This window comes from Schistocerca cancellata, chromosome 2 (genome assembly GCF_023864275.1).
Source record: "Schistocerca cancellata isolate TAMUIC-IGC-003103 chromosome 2, iqSchCanc2.1, whole genome shotgun sequence".
Classification (NCBI taxonomy): domain Eukaryota; kingdom Metazoa; phylum Arthropoda; class Insecta; order Orthoptera; family Acrididae; genus Schistocerca; species Schistocerca cancellata.
The window spans coordinates 370,667,559-370,692,376 of NC_064627.1; the positions used below are offsets into that span (position 1 = coordinate 370,667,559).

Below are 24,818 nucleotides of genomic sequence, written 5' to 3' on the forward strand. Positions count from 1 at the left end.
AAACCATGGTGGATCTTTTGTGTCCCTAATCCACTTATTAGGCATATGATTCTTCAGACCAAGATTTACAATCTATGTCATCTTACTGACACTAAGTGATGTCAATTCACTGTCTAAGTGAGATGCTAAAAACTGCTTAGCTGCTCTTCTCAACAGATTTATTAACCTTCATAACAATAGTTACTATAAGGACATCACAATCACTAATTCCTATTTCTATACTGACGTTGTCGATCAGGTCTGATCTATTTGTAGCTACAAGGTCGAAGATACTTCCATTGCGTGTGGGTTGCCAAACTAGCTCTCAAGACAGTTTTCAGAAAACATGTTCAAAAGTACTTCACTTTAGTGTGTGTCTTTACCCCCTGCACTGAATCCATAGACATCCCAGTCTATACTTGGTAAGTTAAAGACGCCTCCAACTAGTAATATTTGATCTGAGTAGTTGCGTGCTACTGATAACAGACATTCTTTGAATAACTCTAGGACTGTCACAGAAGAATCAGGTGGCCAGAGAAAAATCCAACATTTAGTTGGGTTTCACCCAGACACGTTATACGTGACCAGATAACTTCACTGTCACACTCAACTTCGACATCAATAGAAACAATTTTATGTCAACTGCAAAGAACACTTCTCCTCCTATGGTCTCTAATCTGTCTTTCCAATATACATTCCATGACTCGCTACATATCTCAGAGCTTTCCAGTTTGGGAGGAGGAGGAGGATATTAGTGTTTAACGTCCCGTCGACAACGAGGTCATTAGAGACGGAGTGCAAGCTCGGGTGAGGAAAGGATGGGGAAGGAAATCGGCCGTGCCCTTTCAAAGGAACCATCCCGGCATTTGCCTGAAGCGATTTAGGGAAATCACGGAAAACCTAAATCAGGATGGCCGGAGGCGGGATTGAACCGTTGTCCTCCAGTTTGGGGTCAGCCAGCTCTTGGTCCTGAGAATAACCTGAGTGCGAGTACTTTCCTGGAGGGCAGTAAATTCAAGAACTTTGTTATGAGTACTTCAACAATTTACTGATGATATTTTGATAGTCAAAGTGTCTTTATTTTGAATGTTGTCTGCCTTCTCTTGGTTGTCGACTGGCAAGTGTTCATCAGAGTACTCCAAACTACCGCCTAGCTTAAAAAAACCCCATGTGCATTCCAGCAGTACTCTGCTAGCCGAGTAGCTGTCCCCTTTAGGTATTGCACCCTTAATCTAATAAGGGGAGTCTACAAACCCACAAACTGATAACAAGAGTCTAGAATCTGCATCCAAGACCATCACAGAGTCAACGAATCCTTTGGTTGAGACCCTCCAATCAGCTACAAATTGTGAGCTCTGCTTGCACCCCATGTTTGAGGCTGCAGCCTTCACCAACGCTATAGCCTTCAACGCTTCTGCTGGCCACCTGTATAAACTGAGGACGGCCACAGAACTCATGCGAAAAGAGTTGTTGGTGCTGATGTGTGCCAGACCTTTGAAACAACTGCACCCTGCATACTTGATAACAGCAGGCAAGGTCGCCCCCACATTTAACACGAGACCCCCCTGGCACACAAGCAGAGCACACACAGGCTTTCTTTCCAGCCCTGAAAGGTATCTCCTCCTCAATGAGGCTGTAGAAGCTCAGCTACACATTCAAATGATGACTAATGTGTGGCGCTATTGGAATGTTGCTACTGGCTGAGCTGGGAATAAACGCACTTGCTCCAGTCGAAGGTATTATGACTAGAGCTAGGCTAACAACATGTAGATGGCTGCAGGAACTGTGTTATGCCACTGCTGGCCTTAGAATATTGTGCTGCAGAATGCTAAGCCACTATTACAGCAGTACCTATCTCAGGTGACTGGCCTGCATACTCCTTGGCCGGCTCTGATGATTTACTTAAGCTGATGTCATGACAACTGCCTCACTAAACACTGCCAACTTAATGGCGAGTGTTAATTGTATAAAAGCAGAGAGCTAGGCAAGAGAGCCCAATGTCATAAACATGACACTTGCCACAATACACCAGCACAGCACTACTCCATGACACCCACTGGGCACTGCCACCAGCCTGACAGTCAGCTACTTGCTAGTTACTGAAACCAGGGACACTTCGGAACATGGTGACATGACATTTCTAGCATCAACACTAAAACAAACCCACTCTGCTGTATATAAATACTGGCCATCTGGCCAAGTAGGTCATTGAATCAGCAAGTAATTGAGTTGATGCTTGCTAAGTGTCAGCTTGGGCCATGAGGTCACTACCACACCATTGTCGTCATGACACAAAACCTGCCAAGAGGTCCAGCCACAGCATTGATGAGCCTGGGATTGAACAGAGACCACTGTAGTTACTGAGCAACTGGCATCTGCCAAAGCCAGATGCCACCAGCTAGACAGTAGACCAGGGTTTGCTCGCCAGACTTTAAGCTCCCATCAGCGTCATTGTCTGGCTCCAATTGCCACCCCATCCCGCAATCGGCCTAGCTTTGCAAGTCAGTTATGTCAGCTCCCGACACAGCTCAGTCACCAGCTGAGAATGCTTACTATGCAAGGTCACACCGTGCCTGGCTTGTGTTTGGCATAGCAGGTGCAGTGGTCTTCACAACAATGCTTCGCTGCTGAGATCTGTGTGTTAGTGCCCACCTTCAGTGTCCATCACATGTAGCCTTAAGTTACTAATACAAACTACTGAAAAGTAATAAAGGGACTTTACTGTCTTTGAGTGGATTTGATTCACTGTGACCCACCACCTCCACTAGAGAACACCCACATCCTCTAGGATAGTTTGGATGCTTTAAATTGTAGAGAATAGAGCCATACACTGATGTATCAAAAAGTTATGCAGTTTCATCTGCTACTACTTTGCTACAACATAACTGCTGCCATTCAGTGACAGATAACACTTGTTCTCACGGAGCCTACAATAACCAGTTTACATCATCATTCCATAGCCTATAAACAAGTAGAATTTGCTGTATGTTGAAAATGTTAGTGATGCGTATTCTTTGTCACCAAACACCATACAGACACCAAAAGGTAGTACAAGAATGACAGTGTTAAATTTGGGAAGACAATTATAATATAGTATCAACCTCTATGTACTTGTATATGGAATGTATCCATTAACTGTGATGTATTTATCTAGAACATTATCTGGGTATATTATGCAGAACTGAACAATCATTAATACAGGATCTTCAATTAAATTTATTTGTACACTCTAAGCCAAGAACAAATAACACATCACAAATGAATTATCCAAAGGGACAGAAAGTGCTATATGTGATATACATTTACAGACAAACAAATGATAATAATTTGAGGAATATTGGATTCAAGAGAACAAATTTCACAAACTGAGCAAAACAATAATGCATTAGTCCACCTCTGGACACTCACCTTGGCATGGATTGTTCGCTGAAGGGTCCTGCTTCAAATTGAGCCCCCATGACCAGTGAAGGTGTGTCTGGAGATGCCCCAGACAGCAATGGGATATCAATCTGATTGTCACCCAATGTATGACCTGACATCCAGGAGTGATGGTATGTGTAGTAACACTGTTCACGTTACGTCGCACTTCACTTAGCGTAGACCGGGACTGTGTCCTAGGCATGCCTGATGTTGACTGACTGCGCACGGCCTGTCCTGCCGGAGTAGTTGTTGTTGTTCTTGTTGTTACGCCGGCAGAGGTCGCGTCCGAATTCTCGCGTGCCCTCTGGTGGACGGGACTCTACTGGCGGCGACTACCGTTCGTGACGCGCCGTGCCAATGTGCGCCTCCCGCGATCTTTCTGGTGGCTACTACACTCCTCCTCCTTCGGGGGGTGAAGCCACTGTGATCCACTGCGTCGGAAGGTGGAGCGTCGGGCAGGAGCGATGACCTCCACATCCATTGGATGGCCGGAGTCGAGGGGGTCTGTCAACCTTCGAGCCGGAACCTTCGAATACGGCTGGAAGTGACCCACACGAAGAGGCCCCCGTCGTCCCACAACCAGAGCCCGGGAGAGCACCGGCGACAAGCTGTCGAAGTCTGGATCCTGTTCCACCTCAGGAGGGGCAAGACCTAGTGGCGGGGACGAAGGGGAAGGGACGACCACAGGGGAACTAGCCCCCAGCGAAATCGGGCCGGCTAGGGGGGCCGGCTCTCGCTGGGGCATCTCGAATGACGGCGATGCCGGTGCTGGAGCCACTGGAGGCTGCCAAGGCTGAGAACCATCGCAGTGTGGCAGAGTCACAGCGGGGAGAGGAGGTAACGTCCCCTGTGAAACCAATACAGGTGCCGGCAATGGTGAAGCCGGTGTCCGAGAGGTCGGAGGGTGGGTGCCCGAACGTGGACGGAGCTGATTTTGGTGACGACGTACCACCCGGTCCCCCGCCTGCAAGGTATAGAGCCGGCGGCCATGGCGGTGCAGGACCACCGCAGGTATCCAATGTGGATTGCGACCAAACCCACGGGCCCAGACTGACATACCCAGTGGAAAGCCAGGTACTCCGTTTTGTGAAGACTGGCGAGGACCAGGCTGGAGGAGGTGCAGCAGAGTCCTAGGTTGACGCCCATGGAGGAGCTCTGCGGGGCTGCGGTCTCCCATTGGTGTGGTCCGGTATGCCGTCAAGAAAAACGTCAATGCTTCCTCTGCAGGAAATTCGTGCACATACTTTTTCATCTGTGTCTTAAAGGTGCGCACCATGCGCTCAGCTTCCCCATTCGATTGTGGATGGAAGGGGGGAGAGCAAACGTGCCGAATACCGAAGCGCCTACAAAAATCCTGGAAGGTCTGCGAAAGAAACTGCGGTCCATTGTCCGAGACCAGTGTGATTGGCAGACCTTCCACAGAAAAGATTTTTGCTAGTGCCTGGATTGCAACTTCTGAAGTGGTTGAGGAGCAGTGAACCACATATGGGAATCGGGAATAAGCATCAATAACAATGAGCCAAAAGCCATTGAGAAACGGGCCCGCAAAATCGATGTGAACACGTTCCCATGCCTGGGTTGCCGGCGGCCATGAAGAGAACGCTGCCCTGGGAGATGCTTGTTGGCTCGCACACTGGGAACAGGCGGCCACCAAGTGCTCAATTTCTCTGTCAATACCGGGCCAGTACACATGTCTGCGAGCCAAGGTTTTAGTACGGGAAACACCCCAGTGCCCCGCATGTAATAACTTGAGGACCTCCCTTCGTAAACTTGCAGGAACAACCACGCGAGGAGCTGTATCATCGGTAGCCAGAAGGAGAACTCCTTCCAAGACCGAGAGACAGTCTCGTAGAAGAAAATAATTACGAAGAGGGTCCGAGGCCCGGCCCGGAGGGCGGGACGACCACCCCTGCTGAATGAGGCGAACTACTTGCCGGAGAACCGGGTCAGCCGCCGTTTCCCTGGCGACTCGAGAACTAGTGATCGGGAAGCCATCAACCGCTTGGCGGGACGCCACATCCAAATGAAAACACATAATCTCCTCTCGATCAAATGTAGGGTCCGGGCCCACCGGAAGACAGGAAAGAGTGTCGGCGTTGGCATGCTGGCCTGTAGGGCGAAAACGAATGTCATAATGGTACTTAGAGAGGAACAAGGCCCAGCGCTGGAGTCTGTGGGCTGCCCTATCCGGAATCTGAGAGGCGGGGCCAAATAACGATATTAACGGCTTATGGTCAGTGATTAACTGAAACTTCGTGCCATACAAGAAAGGGTGAAACTTGGTAACAGCGTAGACAATGGCCAAAGCCTCTTTTTCCACCTGGGAGTAATGGGCCTGCGCGGGACTAAGCATTTTCGACGCAAACGCCAGTGGTTGCTCGGAACCATCTGCGTTGCGATGGGCCAGGACCGCCCCCACCCCATACTGCGAAGCATCCGTAGCCAGGACCAATGGCTGATGGGGATCAAAAGTAGCCAAACAAGGGGCTGACGTGAGGAGGCCCTTCAACGAGGTGAACGCTCGCTCGCATGCAGGCGACCAATCAAAAGGAACACCCTTGTGCAGAAGGCAGTACAGGGGGTGGGCTATAGTGGAAGCCCTGGGAATGAACCGGTGGTAATAGGCTATCTTGCCTAAAAAAGCTTGTAACTCCTTCAGTGATGTGGGCCGAGGAAGGTTGACGATACCTTGGACCAAACTTCCTTGTGGCTGGATGCCATGCCGAGAGATGGTGTAGCCCACATACTCAATGGACGGTTGGAAGAAGGTTGACTTCTGCAGGTTGCAACGCAAGCCCACAGACCTGAATTTGAGAAAGAGGGTGCGAAGGTTGTGCAAGTGGTCCGTCGTGCTGCGGCCCGTGACAATTATGTCATCCAGGTAATTAATACAATGAGGGATTGTCGACGTGACATGCTCAAGATAACGCTGGAATATCGCCGGGGCACTGGATATTCCAAAAGCCAACCGCTGGTATTGGTAAAGGCCAAACGGGGTGTTGACAACTGCCAGCCGTTTGGAGTCCTCATCAAGTGGTATCTGATGATAAGCCTCTGACAGATCGATTTTCGAAAAATAGTGGCCTCCCGCCACGGCGGAGAACAATTCATCAGCACGAGGGAAAGGATAGGTGTCCACCACCAATTGGGAATTAATGGTGGCCTTAAAATCGCCACAAAGACGTAATTTTCCCGAGGGCTTCTTGACAATAACGAGGGGCGAAGCCCACTCACTGGAAGAAATGGGAAGAACGACCCCCAGGGCTGTCAGCCGGTCGAGCTCTTCCTTTACCTGAGGGCGGAGAGCCAAGGGGATCTGCCTCGCGTGTAGAAAACGCGGGCGAGCAGACGCCTTCAACGTTAAGTGAGCTTCAAAATCTGAAACACGCCCCAGACCCTCCTCAAAAATATCTGGAAAGTCTGAGATCAAAGATTCCAATGAGTGATAGGGAACGTCTTCGGAGACCAACTGTATGGTGTCAGCGATAGAAAAACCGAAAGCTTGAAAGGCATCCAGGCCAAAAAGGTTAGCAGAGCTCGCATCACTGACAACAATAAAAGTAATAGGCCGAGTGACTGATTTGTAAGTCACATCGGTAGTGAATTGACCCAGGAGGGGAATGAACTGTTTACCATAACCGCGTAGACGCTGGTAGACTGGCGCCAACGGGGGCGATCCAAGGTCGGAATACGTTTGTGCATTCAACAACGAAACTGCCGCGCCCGTATCTACCTGCAGTTACAACCGGCGCGACCGAACCGACACCTCGATAAAGAGTTTGCGTGCCGATGCGTCGGGAGTCTGGCCCGATGAAACTTCCTGAATGTCAACGTCCATGTCCTCTGTACTTGCTTCCTTCGATTCCTTTGAGGCTGAGCGGCAAACTTTAGCAATGTGACCATTTTTATGACATTTGCGACAAACGGCCCAACGCTGGGGGCACTTTGACCGATCGTGATGTATATAGCACGACGCACAGGACGGCAACAGGGGCCGGCGGCCGGAATTCTGTTTACGCGCCGCGCGGGAGCGGCCGTAACGGCCGGATTGTACCGCTCGCACGTCGTCCCCCCCGGACACAGTGGACGCGGCCGCGCCGCCCTGAACCTCTGCGACGTCGCACCACGCCTCCAGCTGTTGACCTGCTGCGTGAGAGACTTCATACGATTGAGCAATGGACAGGACTTCCTCGAGGGAAGGGTCTTCTAACTGCAGGGCCCGTTGCCGGACCTCCCGATCAGGGGCCGAACGAACAATGACATCGCGGACCATAACATGGGCATACGACTCCCGCGACTGCTCCGTGACAAAATGACACTTGCGACTAAGACCGTGCAGGGTAGCGGCCCACGCCCGGTAAGACTGATGGGGCTGTTTCTTGCATTGATAGAACTCGACCCTAGCCGCCACAACATGCGTGCGGCGGCGATAATATGAAGACAGCAATGAACACAATGCGTCAAATGACAAGGACGAGGGTTCCTGCAGCGGCACTAGCTGCCGCAAAACTTGATACAGCGAGGGAGATATCCAAGACAAGAAGAGAGCACGACATACCTCCGCATCGGCAACATGAAACGCCTGGAAATGCTGCCGAAGGCGATGTTCATATGCGTCCCAATCCTCTGCCGTCTCGTCATACGGGGGAAAGGGAGGAGGGAACTGCGCCGGAGCAGACGGCGCGGAGAGCAACGCCGGAAGCACTTGTTTCATGGTGGCCATGAGCTCCGTCTGCTGCGCAACCAAAACCCGCACCAAATCCTCCATGCCGTGGAGAAACTGCGAAACCGGAACAACGACGCAACACGCGAAAGAACGACCCTACTCGTTGCCAATTGTGTAGTAACACTGTTCACGTTACGTCGCACTTCACTTAGCGTAGACCGGGACTGTGTCCTAGGCATGCCCGATGTTGACTGACTGCGCACGGCCTGTCCTGCCGGAGTTGTTGTTGTTGTTCTTGTTGTTACGCCGGCAGAGGTCGCGTCCGAATTCTCGCGTGCCCTCTGGTGGACGGGACTCTACTGGCGGCGACTACCGTTCGTGACGCGCCGTGCCAATGTGCGCCTCCCGCGATCTTTCTGGTGGCTACTACAGTATGGGGTGCATTTCATTTTCTATCACGTCTCTTTGGTTGTCATCTGCAGCATCCTTACAGCACAGTGGTATGTCAATGATATTCTACACCTAGTTTTGTTGCCCTTCACGGCAAGCCATCCAGGGCTTTCATTTCAGCAAGGTAATGCCCACCCACACACAAGAGTTCCTACTGCTTGTCAAACCCCACCTGGGCCAGCAAAATAGCCAGATCTCTCCCACTTGAGAATGTTTGGAGCATTATGAGTACGGCCCTCCAATCATTTCGTGACTTTGACAGTGTAACACACCCACTGTACAGTGTCTGGCATGATCCTGCTCAGTAGGACATCCAACAACTCTATCAACTCTATACTTGCATACATAAGGGCCACAGATGGACCAACTAATTATAGACTTGCTCAATTTGTGAAGCTCGTTCTCTTGAATAAATCATACAGTTTTTTCTGAAATTGTTATCATTTTTTGTCTGTAAATGTACATCACATCTACCAATATCTGTCTCATTCAGATAATTCTGTCATGGCTTTTCCCACTACTTCTTCATTCTTTTTGATCTCAACTTTTTTCTTAATCCACAATCATTCTTCTCATTGTTTGTTTGTTGATCTTGATTTGGAGCCCCCCATTTGTCTGTCTTTCATTTTGTGTGATTTGTAATCTAATTTGCTATTTCCTCATATCTTTCCTTGATTTCCAAGTGTCATCTAATGTTCATCTTATTGTTCTACAATTTGCCTATTATTCTCCGGATGATTCTGTTTTCTGGTGTAAGAGCAGACTTTTTGCTGCTGAAATTTTGCATTACCAAAAAAGCCTGGTTAATTTATTCTGTGTCATATACAAGCATAAAATACACTTGACAAATTCGAAAACAGGATTCATTCAAATCTCCCCAGAAGTTTGGAAGCTTATCTTTCCTAAGCTCACTGTTCCTAAACTGATTCCCATCTGTAAACTGTTTCTGTTTCTTATATCACACAAAATTGCTAATGAAATTAGATTGTACTTCAGTTTATAGCACTTACCTTTGAAACATCACGCAGCAGTAAAATATCATTCCTAGTATTGCCCTTGGAAATTCTGGATTGCTCTTCAGCAACATCGTCATCTCCCTTCCTCTTGCCAGTTGGCTCTGGAAATTCCTGAAATAATGAACAATTTACTAATTGGTTCTTATTAATATCAATACTTCACTCTGCATCAAAGTCTCCACCACAATGAACCATCCTGCAAATTAAAACTGTGTGCATAACTAGGATTTGAACTGCACTGCACCACCTCATATACTTCATGGAACTCAAAAATCTAGGATTTAATTCTAGTCAGGCATATAGCTTTTATCTGTCAGATGTTTATATTGCTTATCATTTCATTGCTTATTTACTATTTGTTTCTTGAAGAAACAAACAAATTAAAAATAGCATTATTTGAAAGTTTTAGAGCATTAACAGGAGATTCAAGTTCAGGCCATAAAAAATATTTAAATTCTAGAACTCCATTACATATAAATGCCACTTTTAACAAAACCTAAAAGTGTGAATGGCTATCAGAGGAGGGGGGAAGGATGAATTTAAATCTGTAACCCATATAACTTAAACCAGCAAACGTCATAAGCTAATTTCTGCATAAATCAATTTATTTTCACTAATAAACACTTGCTCTTACATGCTGTTTTCCCTTCCACTAGCAAAGCTTTCAGATTCTAGACACAGGTAAAGACTCCAACAAAAGTTTTGTTAATTTAACTAGTCCCTCCCCACTTACTCTTTCTCTCTCCACAATTTGCCTTTTATTTCTTTATTTTCAGTTAACATTTTCTCTCTGTTCATGTATCTGTTTATGATTCAGATTTAAATTTATTTTGCCCCCTTCTTCTGCTCTCAATTACACCTGCCATCATCCACCATCATGACATTTGACATCTACTGCTGGGTATTGGCCTCCTTCACACATATCCGACATCACGTCTTCAGCTATACACATACACTTCATTCCTGTTGTGTTCAAATGTTATCTATTTACCTTTCATTTCTGCATATATTGGAAGCTTAGTTTTGTAAAAACGATAAAGTTTACTAAAAGCATTCCACGCCATTTTTACTCTTCTGTTTATTTCTACAGTAGCTGTCTACAACTATCATAAACAGGAAAACTTATCAAATGGTACTGGGTGTTCATTGTAAATTTGCACTATTCCCTTGTCACCAAATTTATGGGCAATTATTTAGTCTTATTATAACTGATTTTCACACCCGCTTTCAAATTTACTCTACTAAGTTCTTCAAACGTTGAAGCTTCTGTTCATTAGAGGCAAACAGTATAATGTCATCATCAAAGCAAATAAGTAGGATTCTCAGCCACTTATGTAGTAGCACACTGAAACAGGGCATTTTTCCAGACAGACTGAGAATACACTATTTTTCAGCCATTGCATAAAAAAGGGAATACGTCTGATGCTAACAACTACTGCCCAATCTTACTTCCGACAGCATTATCTAAAATTCTTGAAAAAGTAATGTATTCAAGATTAGCATAACATATTTATAAAAATGAAATACTAACAAAATGTCAATTTGGTTTTCAGAAAGGCTTTTCAACAGAAAATGCTTTCACTGATCAAATAATAAATGCATTGAATAACTGAACATCACCGACTGGGATATTTTCTGATCTCTCAAAGGCTTTTGATTGTGTGAATCATGAAATTCTTCTACACTCCTGGAAATTGAAATAAGAACACCGTGAATTCATTGTCCCAGGAAGGGGAAACTTTATTGACACATTCCTGGGGTCAGATACATCACATGATAACACTGACAGAACCACAGGCACATAGACACAGGCAACAGAGCATGCACAATGTTGGCACTAGTACAGTGTATATCCACCTTTCGCAGCAATGCAGGCTACTATTCTCCCATGGAGACGATCGTAGAGTTGCTGGACGTAGTCCTGTGGAACGGCTTGCCATGCCATTTCCACCTGGCGCCTCAGTTGGACCAGCGTTCGTGCTGGACGTGCAGACCGCGTGAGACGACGCTTCATCCAGTCCCAAACATGCTCAATGTGGGACAGATCCGGAGATCTTGCTGGCCAGGGTAGTTGACTTACACCTTCTAGAGCACGTTGGGTGGCACGGGATACATGCGGACGTGCATTGTCCTGTTGGAACAGCAAGTTCCCTTGCCGGTCTAGGAATGGTAGAACGATGGGTTCGATGACGGTTTGGATGTACCGTGCACTACTGAGTGTCCCCTCGACGATCAACAGTGGTGTACGGCCAGTGTAGGAGATCGCTCCCCACACCATGATGCCGGGTGTTGGCCCTGTGTGCCTCGGTCATATGCAGTCCTGATTGTGGCGATCACCTGCACGGCGCCAAACACGCATACGACCATCATTGGCACCAAGGCAGAAGCGACTCTCATCGCTGAAGACGACACGTCTCCATTCGTCCCTCCATTCACGCCTGTCGCGACACCACTGGAGGCGGGCTGCACGATGTTGGGGCGTGAGCGGAAGACGGCCTAACGGTGTGCGGGACCGTAGCCCAGCTTCATGGAGACGGTTGCAAATGGTCCTCGCCAATACCCCAGGAGCAACAGTGTCCCTAATTTGCTGGGAAGTGGCGGTGCGGTCCCCTACGGCACTGCGTAGGATCCTACGGTCTTGGCGTGCATCCGTGCGTCACTGCGGTCCGGTCCCAGGTCGACGGGCACGTGCACCTTCCGCTGACCACTGGCGACAACATCGATGTACTGTGGAGACCTCACGCCCCACGTGTTGAGCAATTCGGCGGTACGTCCACCCGGCCTCCCGCATGCCCACTATACGCCCTCGCTCAAAGTCCGTCAACTGCACATACGGTTCACGTCCACGCTGCCGCGGCATGCTACCAGTGTTAAAAACTGCGATGGAGCTCCGTATGCCACAGCAAACTGGCTGACACTGACGGCGGCGGTGCACAAATGCTGCGCAGCTAGCGCCATTCGACGGCCAACACCGCGGTTCCTGGTGTGTCCGCTGTGCCGAGCGTGTGATCATTGCTTGTACCGCCCTCTCGCAGTGTCCGGAGCAAGTATGGTGGGTCTGACACACCGGTGTCAATGTGTTCTTTTTTCCATTTCCAGGAGTGTAAATAAGCTAAAAATTGTGGTATGAGTGGAACAGTGGACAAATGTTTTAATTCATACTTAACTGGAAGAATGCAGAAGGTTGAAATTAACAGTACAGATAGTCTGCAAAAATCAGCAGAGTCTTCTAACTGGGGAGGTATCAAGAATGGTGTCCCACAGAGTTCAGTCTTTCGTCCCTTATTGTTCTTAATATATATTCACGACTTGCCACTCTATATCTGTGAAGATGCAAAGTTAGTTCTTTTTGCTGATGATACAAGTATAGTAATCACACCCAGCAAGCAAGAATCAGCTGAGGAAATATAAATAATGTCTTTCAGAAAATTATTAAGTGGTTATCTGCAAATGGACTCTCACTAAATTTTTAGAAAACACAGTTTATACAATTCTGTACAGTAAATGCCATAAGACCATTGATAAATATAGACTATAACCAGAAGTCTGTTGCTAATGCAGAATACTCAAAATTTCTGGGTGCGTGCATTGATGAGAAATTGAATTGGAAGAAACACATTGATGATATGCTGAAACGGTTAGGTTCACCTACTTATGCTATTAGGGTTATTGTAAATTTTGGTGATAAATATATCAGTAAATTAGCCTACACTGCCTATTTTAATTCACTGCTTTCATATGGCATCATATTTTGGGGCAATTCGTCATTAAGAGAGAAAGTATTCATTGCACAAAAGCATGTAAACAGAATAATAGCTGGAGCCCACCCAAGATCACCTTGCAGACATTTATTCAAGGGACTTGTGATATTCACAGCACCTTCATGATACATAGATTCACTTATAAAATTTTTCATTGATGTTGTTGTTGTGGTCTTCAGTCCAGAGACTGGTTTGATGCAGCTCTCCATGCTACTCTATCCTGTGCAAGCTTCTTCATCTCGCAGTAACTACTGCAACCTACAGTCCTCTGAATCTGCTTAGTGTATTCATCTCTTGGTCTCCCTCTACGATTTTTACCCTCCATGCTGCCCTCCAATACTAAATTGGTGATCCCTTGATGTCTCAAAACATGTCCTACCAACCGATCCCTTCTTCTAGTCAAGTTGTGCCACAAATTTCTCTTCTCCCCAATCCTATTCAATACCTCCTCATTAGTTATGTGATCTACCCATATAATCTTCAGCATTCTTCTGTAGCACCACATTTCAAAAGCTTCTATTCTCTACTTGTCCAAACTATTTATCGTCCATGTTTCACTTCCATACATGGCTACACTCCATACAAATACAATCAAGTTGACAGACGGACCACACTTCCCAATGGCAGCACTCTCACTAGTGGAATTGTAGAACTGTCCTCTGCATTACTGCTTGTTGCTGCCATTGGAGCACTCAGTCATCTTCAATTAGAACAAATTTGTCATTACAGTAACCTCTCTCCTTATATATGTATATAAAAGGCAATGTTCCAACTGACTGACTCACTGTCTCATCATTGCCCACCCGAACCACTAAGGATGTTGTTGTGTTATGATCTTCAGTCCAGAGACTGGTTTGATGCAGCTCTCCATGCTACATTATCCTGTGCAAGCTTCCTCATCTCTGAGTAAATAGTGCAACACAACCTACCTCTTTCTGAATCTGGTTAGTGCATTCATCCCTCGGTCTCCCTCTATGATTTTTACCCTCCATGCTGCCCTCCAATACTAAATTGGTGATCCCTTGATGTCTCAAAACATGTCCTACCAACCGATCCCTTCTTCTAGTCAAGTTGTGCCACAAATTTCTCTTCTCCCCAATCCTATTCAATACCTCCTCATTAGTTATGTGATCTACCCATCTAATCTTCAGCATTCTTCTGTAGCACCACATTTCAAAAGCTTCTATTCTCTTCTTGTCCAAACTATTTATCATCCATGTTTCACTTCCATACATGGCTACACTCCATACAAATACTTTCAGAAACGACTTCCTGACACTTAAATCTATACTCGATGTTAACAAATTTCTCTTCATCAGAAACGCTTTCCTTGCCATTGCCAGTCTACATTTTATATCCTCTCTACTTCGACCATCATCAGTTATTTTGGTACCCAAATAGCAAAATTCCTTTCATACTTTAAGTGTCTCATTTCCTAATCTAATTCCCTCAGCATCACCTGATAACCCATTGATAACCCATCCCAATTCAAAAACAACAGCGAAGTGCATAGCTACTACACTAGAAGAAAGGATAGACTTCACTATTCTGGATTAAATCTCACTTTGGCACAGAAAGAGGTGAATTATATTGCCACAAAAATCTTTGGTCATTTGCCAAATAGTATTAAAGGTCTGACAAATAGCCAACCAAAATTCAAAAGGAAATTAGGAGAATTTCTGAATGATAACTCCTACTCAATAGAAGAGTTCTTACATATGACTGTAAAAAAAAAATAAATAACTAAATAAATAAAAAGAAAAAAGAAACTAATTAATTATTTTGTGTAAAGAAAACTTATGTTAAAGTGACACTTTCCGCATCATTACGAAATGTTGTATTCATGATCTATGCAACAAGGATTAATGTTTGTATGTAAGGTGATTCAGATACATTTCATAGACATATTCCTTCTTCAGTAGCCCAGTTTAAAGATCTGAACACTACTTCTAGGACTGCTAAGAATAGTTTAACTGATGTGTAATCTCTTTGCGTGACTATTCGTTTAATTTTGAATTACTCATATTGTGATTAAGTCTAACAGAAGCTGCAGTACTGGCACTAATTTTTCAGTATAGCAATATATTTAGACACTGTGCCCTGCTTCTAAAGGGCTATTAGAACAGATTTCATTAAAACTAACTCAAAGTCATTCTCAAAAGCTCTGATTAGCACACACAGGGTCAAGTCATAATCATTTCCCAGGTGTAAAATTTTGCTCATGACTTGCAAATAGTGTATTTGGCTGTAACTACTTTAAAAGTAGTATGTTCCTTTGCCTGACTGAAGTCAAATTTTCCTATGCATCTAATGATAATTTTAGGGAATAACTTGTACAGTATACAGAGGAGTCTAATAGGTCCCCAGTTTTCTCTATTTTTTTCTTGCAAAATAGACCCACTGTAGCATTGTGATCCTTCTGGCCTTCTCAGCAAAATGATGGTTTACAGGTTTTTGGGGTCGTAGCCATGCTGTCATTTTGGTTTCAACAACTTCCCTAGCTGACAGGTACAACACTGCTCAGTGTTGTCTGCTCATTGTTAGCTAATGTGACAATTACCTTCTCAAACGTTGGAATGTGATGTCCATAAAGCATAAATTCCTCATTTGTCTTCTGAGTTCCTATTATTATTCGCTTGAAACTTCTATCTTGTCTTTAGTAGTTGCCTTACTCATCTCCCCCACCCCCCACCCCCCTCCCCCAACATCTTTTGCTGTTTAAATGATTTTTTATGTATGTATGTATTCTTTGTTGCTGGATTCAAGGATTGCTTCGTATTATGTGCTCCTAATTTACAGCACTTCAGTATTAGTAAGCTGGAAATTTGATAATACACTGCCTGTCAAAATAAGTGAAGCATCTAGAAGATATAGTCAGATGGCAATGTAACACACAACTGATGAGTATGCACATGATTTGACTTTTAATTCTCTGTGACAGGCAGAACAACCACCAGTGTGCATTAGTCTTGATCATGTTTAATGCTGTTACCAAGCCTGGCAGGGTACGTAGGAGAGAGGGGAGGCAAACTGTCAGATGGTGAATGATAATTGTTAAGGACACGGAGGATGTGACAGCTGTCCAATGTTGGACTGCACGGGAGCGCAAATGCAGGTGTATTCAGTGTTCAGGTTCTGTTCAACCACGTCTGACTCCCACAAGGCATGATTGCCATATTGTGCACCAAGCACATCATAATCCCTTCAGATCATGCCTGCCATCTCGGATCAAGTACAGGACTCCCTGCAAAATTCTGTGTCAATCCACACCATTGGTTGGAGACTAGCACCAGCCAGAAGAGGGAATTACCTTTCCATGCAAGGGCTGACATTAACATCACAACACAAATGGTTGCATTGGAGTGCTGAAGAATGGAGTCACATACTGTTCAGCAATGATTCGCACTTCTGCACTAGTTCTCGTGACCATTGTCAGCGAGTATGATGTTGACTGAGGAAGAGGATCCATTCTTCTAGTGTTTTGAAGAGGCACATTGATGTTACTCCTAGAGTCACAGCAGGGGGAGCATTAGGTACAACTTCAGGCCATGGCTGATAGTGATTGAGAGAACTCTTATGCCACAATGGTAGACATGGACATCCTGCACCCTCATGTGCCATCTCTCATGCAATGGTATCATGGCACCATTTTTCAGCTGGACAATGCTCATCCACACTCAGCATATGTGTCTATGAACTGTCTACATGATGTTGAGATACCCCTGTGGCAAGCAAGAATGTCAGATCTGTCCCCAGTAGAAACAATGTCAATTCCATCTCAGAGCCAGTCTTCGGGATATCACCAGTTATTTAGTAACTGAGCACTCTCTCTCTCTCTCTCTCTCTCTCTCTCTCTCTCTCTCTCTCTCATGTGCATGCACGCTTGCTCATGCATGTACATGCATTTGCTCTTGTTCTTATGAACTCTGAAGTATAGACTCATTTTCTGTCTTCTGTAGCTTCAAACATCCTACTTCATATTTTAATAAATCTCTGTTCTTAATGTGATGTCTGGTAGGATATTTCTGCATGGCACCATAAGAAGGAAATTACCTTATTGTATAACTTGTTTGAATGCCCTGGAGAAAGCTTTGAGATTACCTGGAAAAGATATAAGAACTTTAGCCAATACACCAATCAAAGAAATTAGAAAAGGACATGCAAATATCGCACATTTTTAGTTATTGTGACTTCTATCTTTCAGCAACAACATATGAATTTAATCAACAAGGAAAAGAGACATATATTACAATCGACCAAATAGAATGCACATTGACAAAAAAACTGAATGAGGTATGACCTAAGGAAATTAAGATGATGTGACTCAAATAAAACACTATATACAGAACTTACATTTCTTACTGATCTCAACACTTTGTATTTGTATTCAATTAGCAGTGTTGCTAAGAAAAATAGTATTCCTTCCATAAATAAGCAAAAGAAATTTCTTCCTAAGAAATCCCATGAGAACACATTCAACTGCGTAGTGATACCTGAAAATAATTAACAGTCCTATCAGAAAACTAACAGAAATTCCAAGAAGTAAATAATAAACAAAGATAAGGTAATCAGTTGCCTGTAACTGATTGATGTATGGTGCTTAGTAATATGTAACAGTGTGGGGACATAGCAGCTTCCATTCCACCTTTCATTTTGATATTTAATTACATTCACTAAAGCACACAAATACAGGAGGCTGCAGAAACACTGGCTCAGTTTGAGTGATGTGGTTGGGCAATGGGGTGTAGGAAATGCATTTGACAACTAGAAGGGTGTAAGGCTTACGGGGAAAGGAGGGAATGTGGAGGCAATATGAAGCATGACTCAAATGGAACCAGGTGTCTCTCAGTAGCATTGTCAAAATGAGACTGAAGAGAATGACAAGGTGACATCACAAAACTGAGCAACAAAGAAAGAAATGGAGGGGGCGATAGGGGGGGGGGGATGCAAATACAATGTTTAGGCAGGGTAGATTTGTGGAAAATAACTTTTATGGTATTCCCATGCTGTATCCATTACTGGAACTCTATACAGTGGATCTTGCTATTCAGAATTATATTACGCTGTGATTATACCAATCTACTTTCTCCAGACACAGTCCCCTTTAGTGATCTTTCCATTACACAATCATCTTAATGTGGTGATTACTCTTTGAATTCAGATAATTTGTTCAGTACTGTCATTTGTGTGAACATAAACTGGTGGTGAAGACTCAAGTAATCTGAATGCAAAATACAGAGAAACAGAGCACAGTCAGGAATAATCTACTACAGTAACAGCAGCAACTTGTACTACAATTATGACTCCAGGAGCATCAAGACAAATGTTATCAGCAAATGGTGCTGTGTTAAAAGCACCCTGCACAATAGGACAAATGCCAGGAACAGCAAGAAAAAAGCAGATGCAGACACTGAACTCCAACTGTTGCTACTGAACTAGATCATGCAGCAACACTGATTACAATAAGCAGCACCGTAGATGGCTCTACCCACACCTTTGTCCACATTAAACCCATCAGTTACCAATAGTACCTGTTTTTTGACAGCTGTAATCCCTTACACTCAAAAAAATCTCTCCCATAGAGCCTGGCCTCCTAAGGTCTGTGTATCTGGAGTGACAAGAACTCTATTGCCCAATATGCTGGGGGTCTCACCAAGCACTTCACAGACAGGCACTATCTCCCAGACATAATCCACAAACAGATATCCCATACCATTTCCCCCCACACACTCAATACTCCCAACAGCCCCAAGAACCAACTATGGAGGAGTGGCCCCTTCGTCACCCAATTCACCCCTGACAGGAACAATTGAACCATATCCTTTGCCACGGCTTTGATTACCTTTCATCATGCCCTGATATGAGGTACACCCTATCCAAGATCCTTCTTGCCCCTGCTAAAGTGGTATTCCATTGCCCATCCAACCTCCACAACATCCTAGGCCATCCTTAAGCCACTCCCATCCCCGACTCCTTGCCACAGGAACCATATCACAGTGGAAAACCTGGTGCAAGACCTGCCCAATCTATCCACCCAACATTTCCTATTTCAGGCCCGTCACAGGCTTACGCTATGTCATCAGATGCCGGGCTACCTATGAGAACAGGCATGTCATATACCAGCTCTGCTGCAATCATTGCACAGCTGTTTGTATTTGTATGACTACCAAGCAGCTGTTTGCCAGAATAAATGGCCACCACCAAACTGTAGCAGTGTGCAGAATAGGATACCCTGTGACACAACAAACAGCTAAACACAACATACTTGATTTCACTGGCTGCTTCGTCACCTGAGCTGTCCAGATCCTCCAGCACCAGCTTTTCTGAACAGCGCAAATGGGAGTTATCCGTAACAGACTCTCCACTCACGAAATTCTCCTGGTCTCAACCTGCTGTAACATTCTGCCCCACACCCTTCACCCAACAGTTTTTACCACCTCTGTTCTGTCACCTCCTCCCTATTCTTGTGGCGTCCTCTGGCTAACATACCTGCCCACCTTTCCCCTTCCGCACTCCTTAACGTTTTTGCCCCCCTCCCCCATTTACGGTGCACCTCCTGGAAGCCTAATCCCTGCGTGCTCTGCGAGACAATGTTCTTCTCTCACTCCACCTGTACCTTGCTATCCCTTCATCTTCCGCACCATCGCCCCTTCCAAATTGCTGCTTCCGTTCTATGTGATAGCTGCATTTTGGTCCGCCGAGCTGCCAGAGATGTCAGTCACATGTGTGTGATGTGTGCTTGCTTCAATGAATGAATGTGTGTGTTTCCTTTTCTGATGAATGCTTCGGCCAAAAGCTAAAGCATAAGTGTCTTTTTGTTGTGCCTGTCTGCCACTCAACAAGACATCTTTACAGTGAGTAGCAACCTATGTTTTTATATTGTTAGGCTGTAGTAATATACACATTGACTTCCTATTAAATGAATTAACTAAATTGTGTTTGCAATGTAAATACTAACAAATTCTACTGGCATGGTACATAAAAAATATCAGATCACAGTTGTTTAACCTGACATTAGGTATGGTATAGTTTCCTGGGGAAGTTCAAATAGCAAACCTCGAATACTGAAACTACAGAAGAAAATTGTCAGACACATGTATACTGCACAGAAAAAAATCATTCTGCCCATTAACTAAAAACCCTAACTCCTCCCTCTGTATACATTTATGAAATTGTAATCTTCTTATGCAACAGAGAAAGTTTATTTAAGAAAAACACATACAACATGAGACAAAAAGAGAATTTTATGCAAAACACACACACACACACACACACACACACACACACACAACTCAAAATTATATGCAAAGATTCCACAGTATATAAGAATGAAAAAATACAATCTGTCTCAAAAATACTTCTTCAAACAGATTTGTTTTTGGAGAGGGTCCACCTTGAGCAAAACAGAATTTCTTAGAATGAAATTTTCACCCTGCAATGGAGTGTGCACAGAAATGAAACTTGCTGGCAGAATAAAACTGTGTGTCAGACTGAGACTTGAACTCGGGAGCTTTGCCTTTCGCAGGCAAGTGCTCTACCAACTGAGACACCCAAGCACGAATCAAAACCTCTCCTCACAGATTTAATTCTGCCAGTACCGTGTCTCCTGCCTTTCAAACACAGAAGCTCTCCTGCAAAACTTGCAGAACTAGAACTTCTGGAAGAAAGGATAAGAAAGGATACTTTGGAGACTCGGCTTAGCCACATCACGTTTCCAGATGAAATTCTGGTGGAATTAAAGCTGTGTGGATGGGTCTTCAGTCATGCTTGGGTAACTCAGTCAGTAGAGCGCTTGCTCGTGAAAGACAAAGATCCTGACCTTGAATCTCGGTCCAGCACACAGTTTTAATCTGCCACGCAATTTCACACAATTTCTTATTTTTTCTTTTATTCCACAGACATGTTTCGCTGAAGATCATCAGTGGGTATTATGTTACCTTCTACAAAACATAAAAAATGCTTTTTACTATTAGTACACACAGAAAATTTGAGTTTACACATATGTATTTACATATTCAAAGAAAAACAGATAAAATTTTGTTTATATACCTTGTTACCACATGCTGTAGATTTTCTGGATTTTGTGTAATTCAATGTAGTTGTTTTGTTTCATAGTTTCTCATCTGCAACCATATAAAACTTAATGTAGAGCAGTTATTTTCAATTACTTCTGCCAGTTTCCCCATTACATTCACTGTGAAGGCCTGCACTAAATAACTTTTCATGTCGCTGTTTACAAACAACAACTGCGTGTGTGTGTGTGTGGGGGGGGGGGGGGGGGCTGTTGCTGCATTTGAGAATTTTCAGGTCAGTGTTGATGCTTGTTGAGCTGTGTTTCGTGTCCATAAGGTGTTCAGCAAATGTAGAATGAGAGCTGTTCGTTTTTAATGCTCTTCTGTGTTTTTTGTATTTGGTATTAAAGTTTCCGCTTGTCTGCCCTAAATAGATTGATTTGCAGTCTTGGCATGTTAGTTGGTATGTACCACGTGTGTTGCATTTGTCTGTGCTTGTGTTGGTTGCTCTTAGTTTGCCCTGTATTGAGTTGCCTGTCCTGTAGGCTGTATTGTATATATGGACTGTTTTGTCATTGTAAGTGGGAGTGTACCATTTTCTTGTTGTCATGGGTGTGTCTTGTTCGTGTGTTCTTGTGTTTCTATTTACATTCTGTGTGTCTATGTTTCTAAGTTGGTGACTGGTTGATTGTTTTTGTGTGCTGAGTATCCCCTTTATTTTTGCTTTAATGTTGTGATTCAGTTGTTCGTCATTCATCTACTTACACCTTCTTCTACATGACAATATTCTAACTGCCGGGCTTCCTCAGTTCTGGTTAACACCTGGCCCATATAGGATGTAATGGAAAAACAGTGTCCATCATCACCTCATGCCCATGCACCAGGCAAAATGGCATAAATGCTGTGGTGTCTTGTTTGGTGGTGTTGTAGGCAAACGTCATGAAAGGTAGCACCTCATCCTAGTTGCTGTGCTCAACACTGATGAACTTTGATAGCATGTCCAAACTGTTTATCGTCCATGTTTCACTTCCATACATGGCTACACTCCATACAAATACTTTCAGAAACGACTTCCTGACACTTAAATATAAACTTGATGTTAACAAATTTCTCTTCTTCAGAAACGCTTTCCTTGCCATTGCCAGTCAGAATGTTTTTACAGTGTTACAGAGTACATGGATTTTCAGAACATAGTGGTCAATGATAATGATAATTCATATTTGAACAAATGTATGAAAATAGTCTGCCTGTACCCACTGTAATTAATTAATTATTGTTTGTTCTGTTATTCTCTACTATAGGGGTCAATGATAATGATAAGTCATATCTGAAAAACAAATGTATGAAAATAGTATGCACTATAAATAATTAATTATTGTTTGTTTTGTTATTCTCTACTATACACTGCACGAGATATATATTTTTATATGTTTTACCACTGTAGGCTTATGTTATTAGTTTACTGTATACTTACAAACTCATATAATGTAACATGACAACTCCTATATCATTGTATATGATATAATGGATGCTCAATAAATAACAATAACAATGTATTGTTGTGTTGTTGATACAGGATCCAAAGTGCCACAGACTTTTGTTGAGGAAGATCACGTGTTGCTTGTATGCCTGACCAGGAAGAGCTGTTGAAGAAGAATCAAGTATCAGCACTAGATCAGTGCCCTTGATGTGGTGCATCTCCAGGTTCAGCACGGAGAATATTTCACGAGAAACTCATGTGCCCATATCAACATCTGCAGTGTCTTACACCTGCTGATCACCCACCAGAAGACAACTTTTCCTGACGGTTTTTTTGCACAAACTGCCAATCCATTGTTTGTTTGGTTTACAGACAAGGCAATGTTTTGAAAAGATGGAATAACAAATATCCATAACCAACACATTTGGGCCCATCACAGTCTACATGCTCAGAACGCCCCCAAGACCTAATCAAATACGTGATCCAGCAAATAAGAAAAACATGATGGATCTCCAGAAAATTTCAGTCTCACTGGTTAAGATTCACTGTCCGGTATCTACTGTGACAGATGTACAGGTAGAGGAGGACCAGTTTCATAGGCTGCACATTCTGTCGACCTCTCTCCTTTGTATTATTATCTCTGGAGAGACACCTCCAACAAAAGGTTTATGCAGCACATCACCCAGATGAAGAAACCCCCCATTGACATGTCATGTCAGTCTGTGAAATCATTTGAAATCATCAGAGTATCTGAAAGGGTGTGACAGTCCATCATTTGATGAGTGCCTATGAGTTTAGAATCACAAGGAGGATATTTAGAGCATTTATTATGAATTTATGTGGTGACGAGCTCCCATCATGTAAACTGTAAACTTTCAGTAATGACTCAGAAATGAAGGTTCTTTGGACAAATGTTTATATGAATCTGTCCTCAGAGTTTGTAAAAGAATTTTTGAAACAACCTGTATAATAAATTAAGGGGCAAAAGCATATATAATATATAACCAGAGACTCTAAAAATAAGGCTACTGCAGATAATGTAGGAGAAATGCTACCTATTTAGTAGAAGAGTTCATGCAGGATGAAATGATAATTTGAGTAAGAGACAACTTAGTATAAGATTTTTTACTTTGTGTGTGTGTATAGCAGAATTGCATTATTGTTAGGACACTCTTATTAACTTCAGTTCTTCCATGTTTATCGTTAAATATTACTACAGTTTTGCCACACTTGCTGTAATTGAATCAAATTACTTAGATTGTGTGCAAGTATGTTATGAGATTAACAAATCATAATTTAAAAAAATATATTATTTTGTTTAAAAGGGTCTTTTTTGACTTGTTCAGAATCTAAAGATGATCACTCATGAGATTCCAACATAGCAAAACTTATTAAAAGAGTTATGGAATGCAACACGCTGCTGACAGAAGTCATACTGTACATCCAAAAAGAGTCACTCAAAAATATCCAACCCTGCATGTGTGTTTTCTTCCTTCAGTGACATTTATTACCAATAACAGAGTGGTCCTTGTCACAGGTACGCCATTGGACCAACATGAAGTGGTAAATTGGAGGCGCTATGGACCCAGATACAGTCACTTTTGCACAAAGGACACTGGAAGACAATACAAATAAGTAGCCTAGCTCTCTGCCATGCATTTTATCCAGAGTTATTCAATAACAGTGGAAAGTTAATAAGCTCTAGCTGGTTTTGTGCTGAAAAGCATTTTGCTCCACACTCACTCCAGGGATAAAAACCTGTAGAATCTTAGAGACACACTCCTGTGGAGCACTTGGGCAGGTACAGTGTGCCAGCTGAACATACAGTGCTGTGACTGCAGTTCAACCGGTACACTGGGGTAAGGGGTTTTGTCAGGTGGGGTGGATAGAGGGATAAAGAGGTGGAAAGTGGGAAGAGGGGTTGAGGAGTATAGCTGGCGGCTCGGAGGCAGGCAGCCAGTGTACAGGACAAGAATTCAGGAGGGAGAGGCAGCAGGTGTGTGGTTGTGTGGGACAGGAATTTGGGTAGGTACG

The 24,818-nt window shown here is 43.9% G+C and overlaps 1 protein-coding gene across 2 annotated transcripts in view; it reads right to left on the bottom strand.

Moving 5' to 3' along the window:
- LOC126161767 (ATP-binding cassette sub-family A member 7-like) overlaps positions 1–24,818 on the bottom strand; it is a 601,933-nt gene that overhangs the window by 60,264 nt on the left and 516,851 nt on the right. For both annotated transcript variants that reach the window (XM_049917824.1, XM_049917823.1), the window contains exons 39-41: positions 17,646–17,785; positions 17,346–17,393; positions 9,526–9,642 (exon numbers count right to left, since the gene is read on the bottom strand). In XM_049917824.1, the coding sequence (XP_049773781.1) occupies positions 9,526–9,642; positions 17,346–17,393; positions 17,646–17,785 (305 nt within the window). The remainder of the gene's footprint in view (positions 1–9,525; positions 9,643–17,345; positions 17,394–17,645; positions 17,786–24,818) is intronic.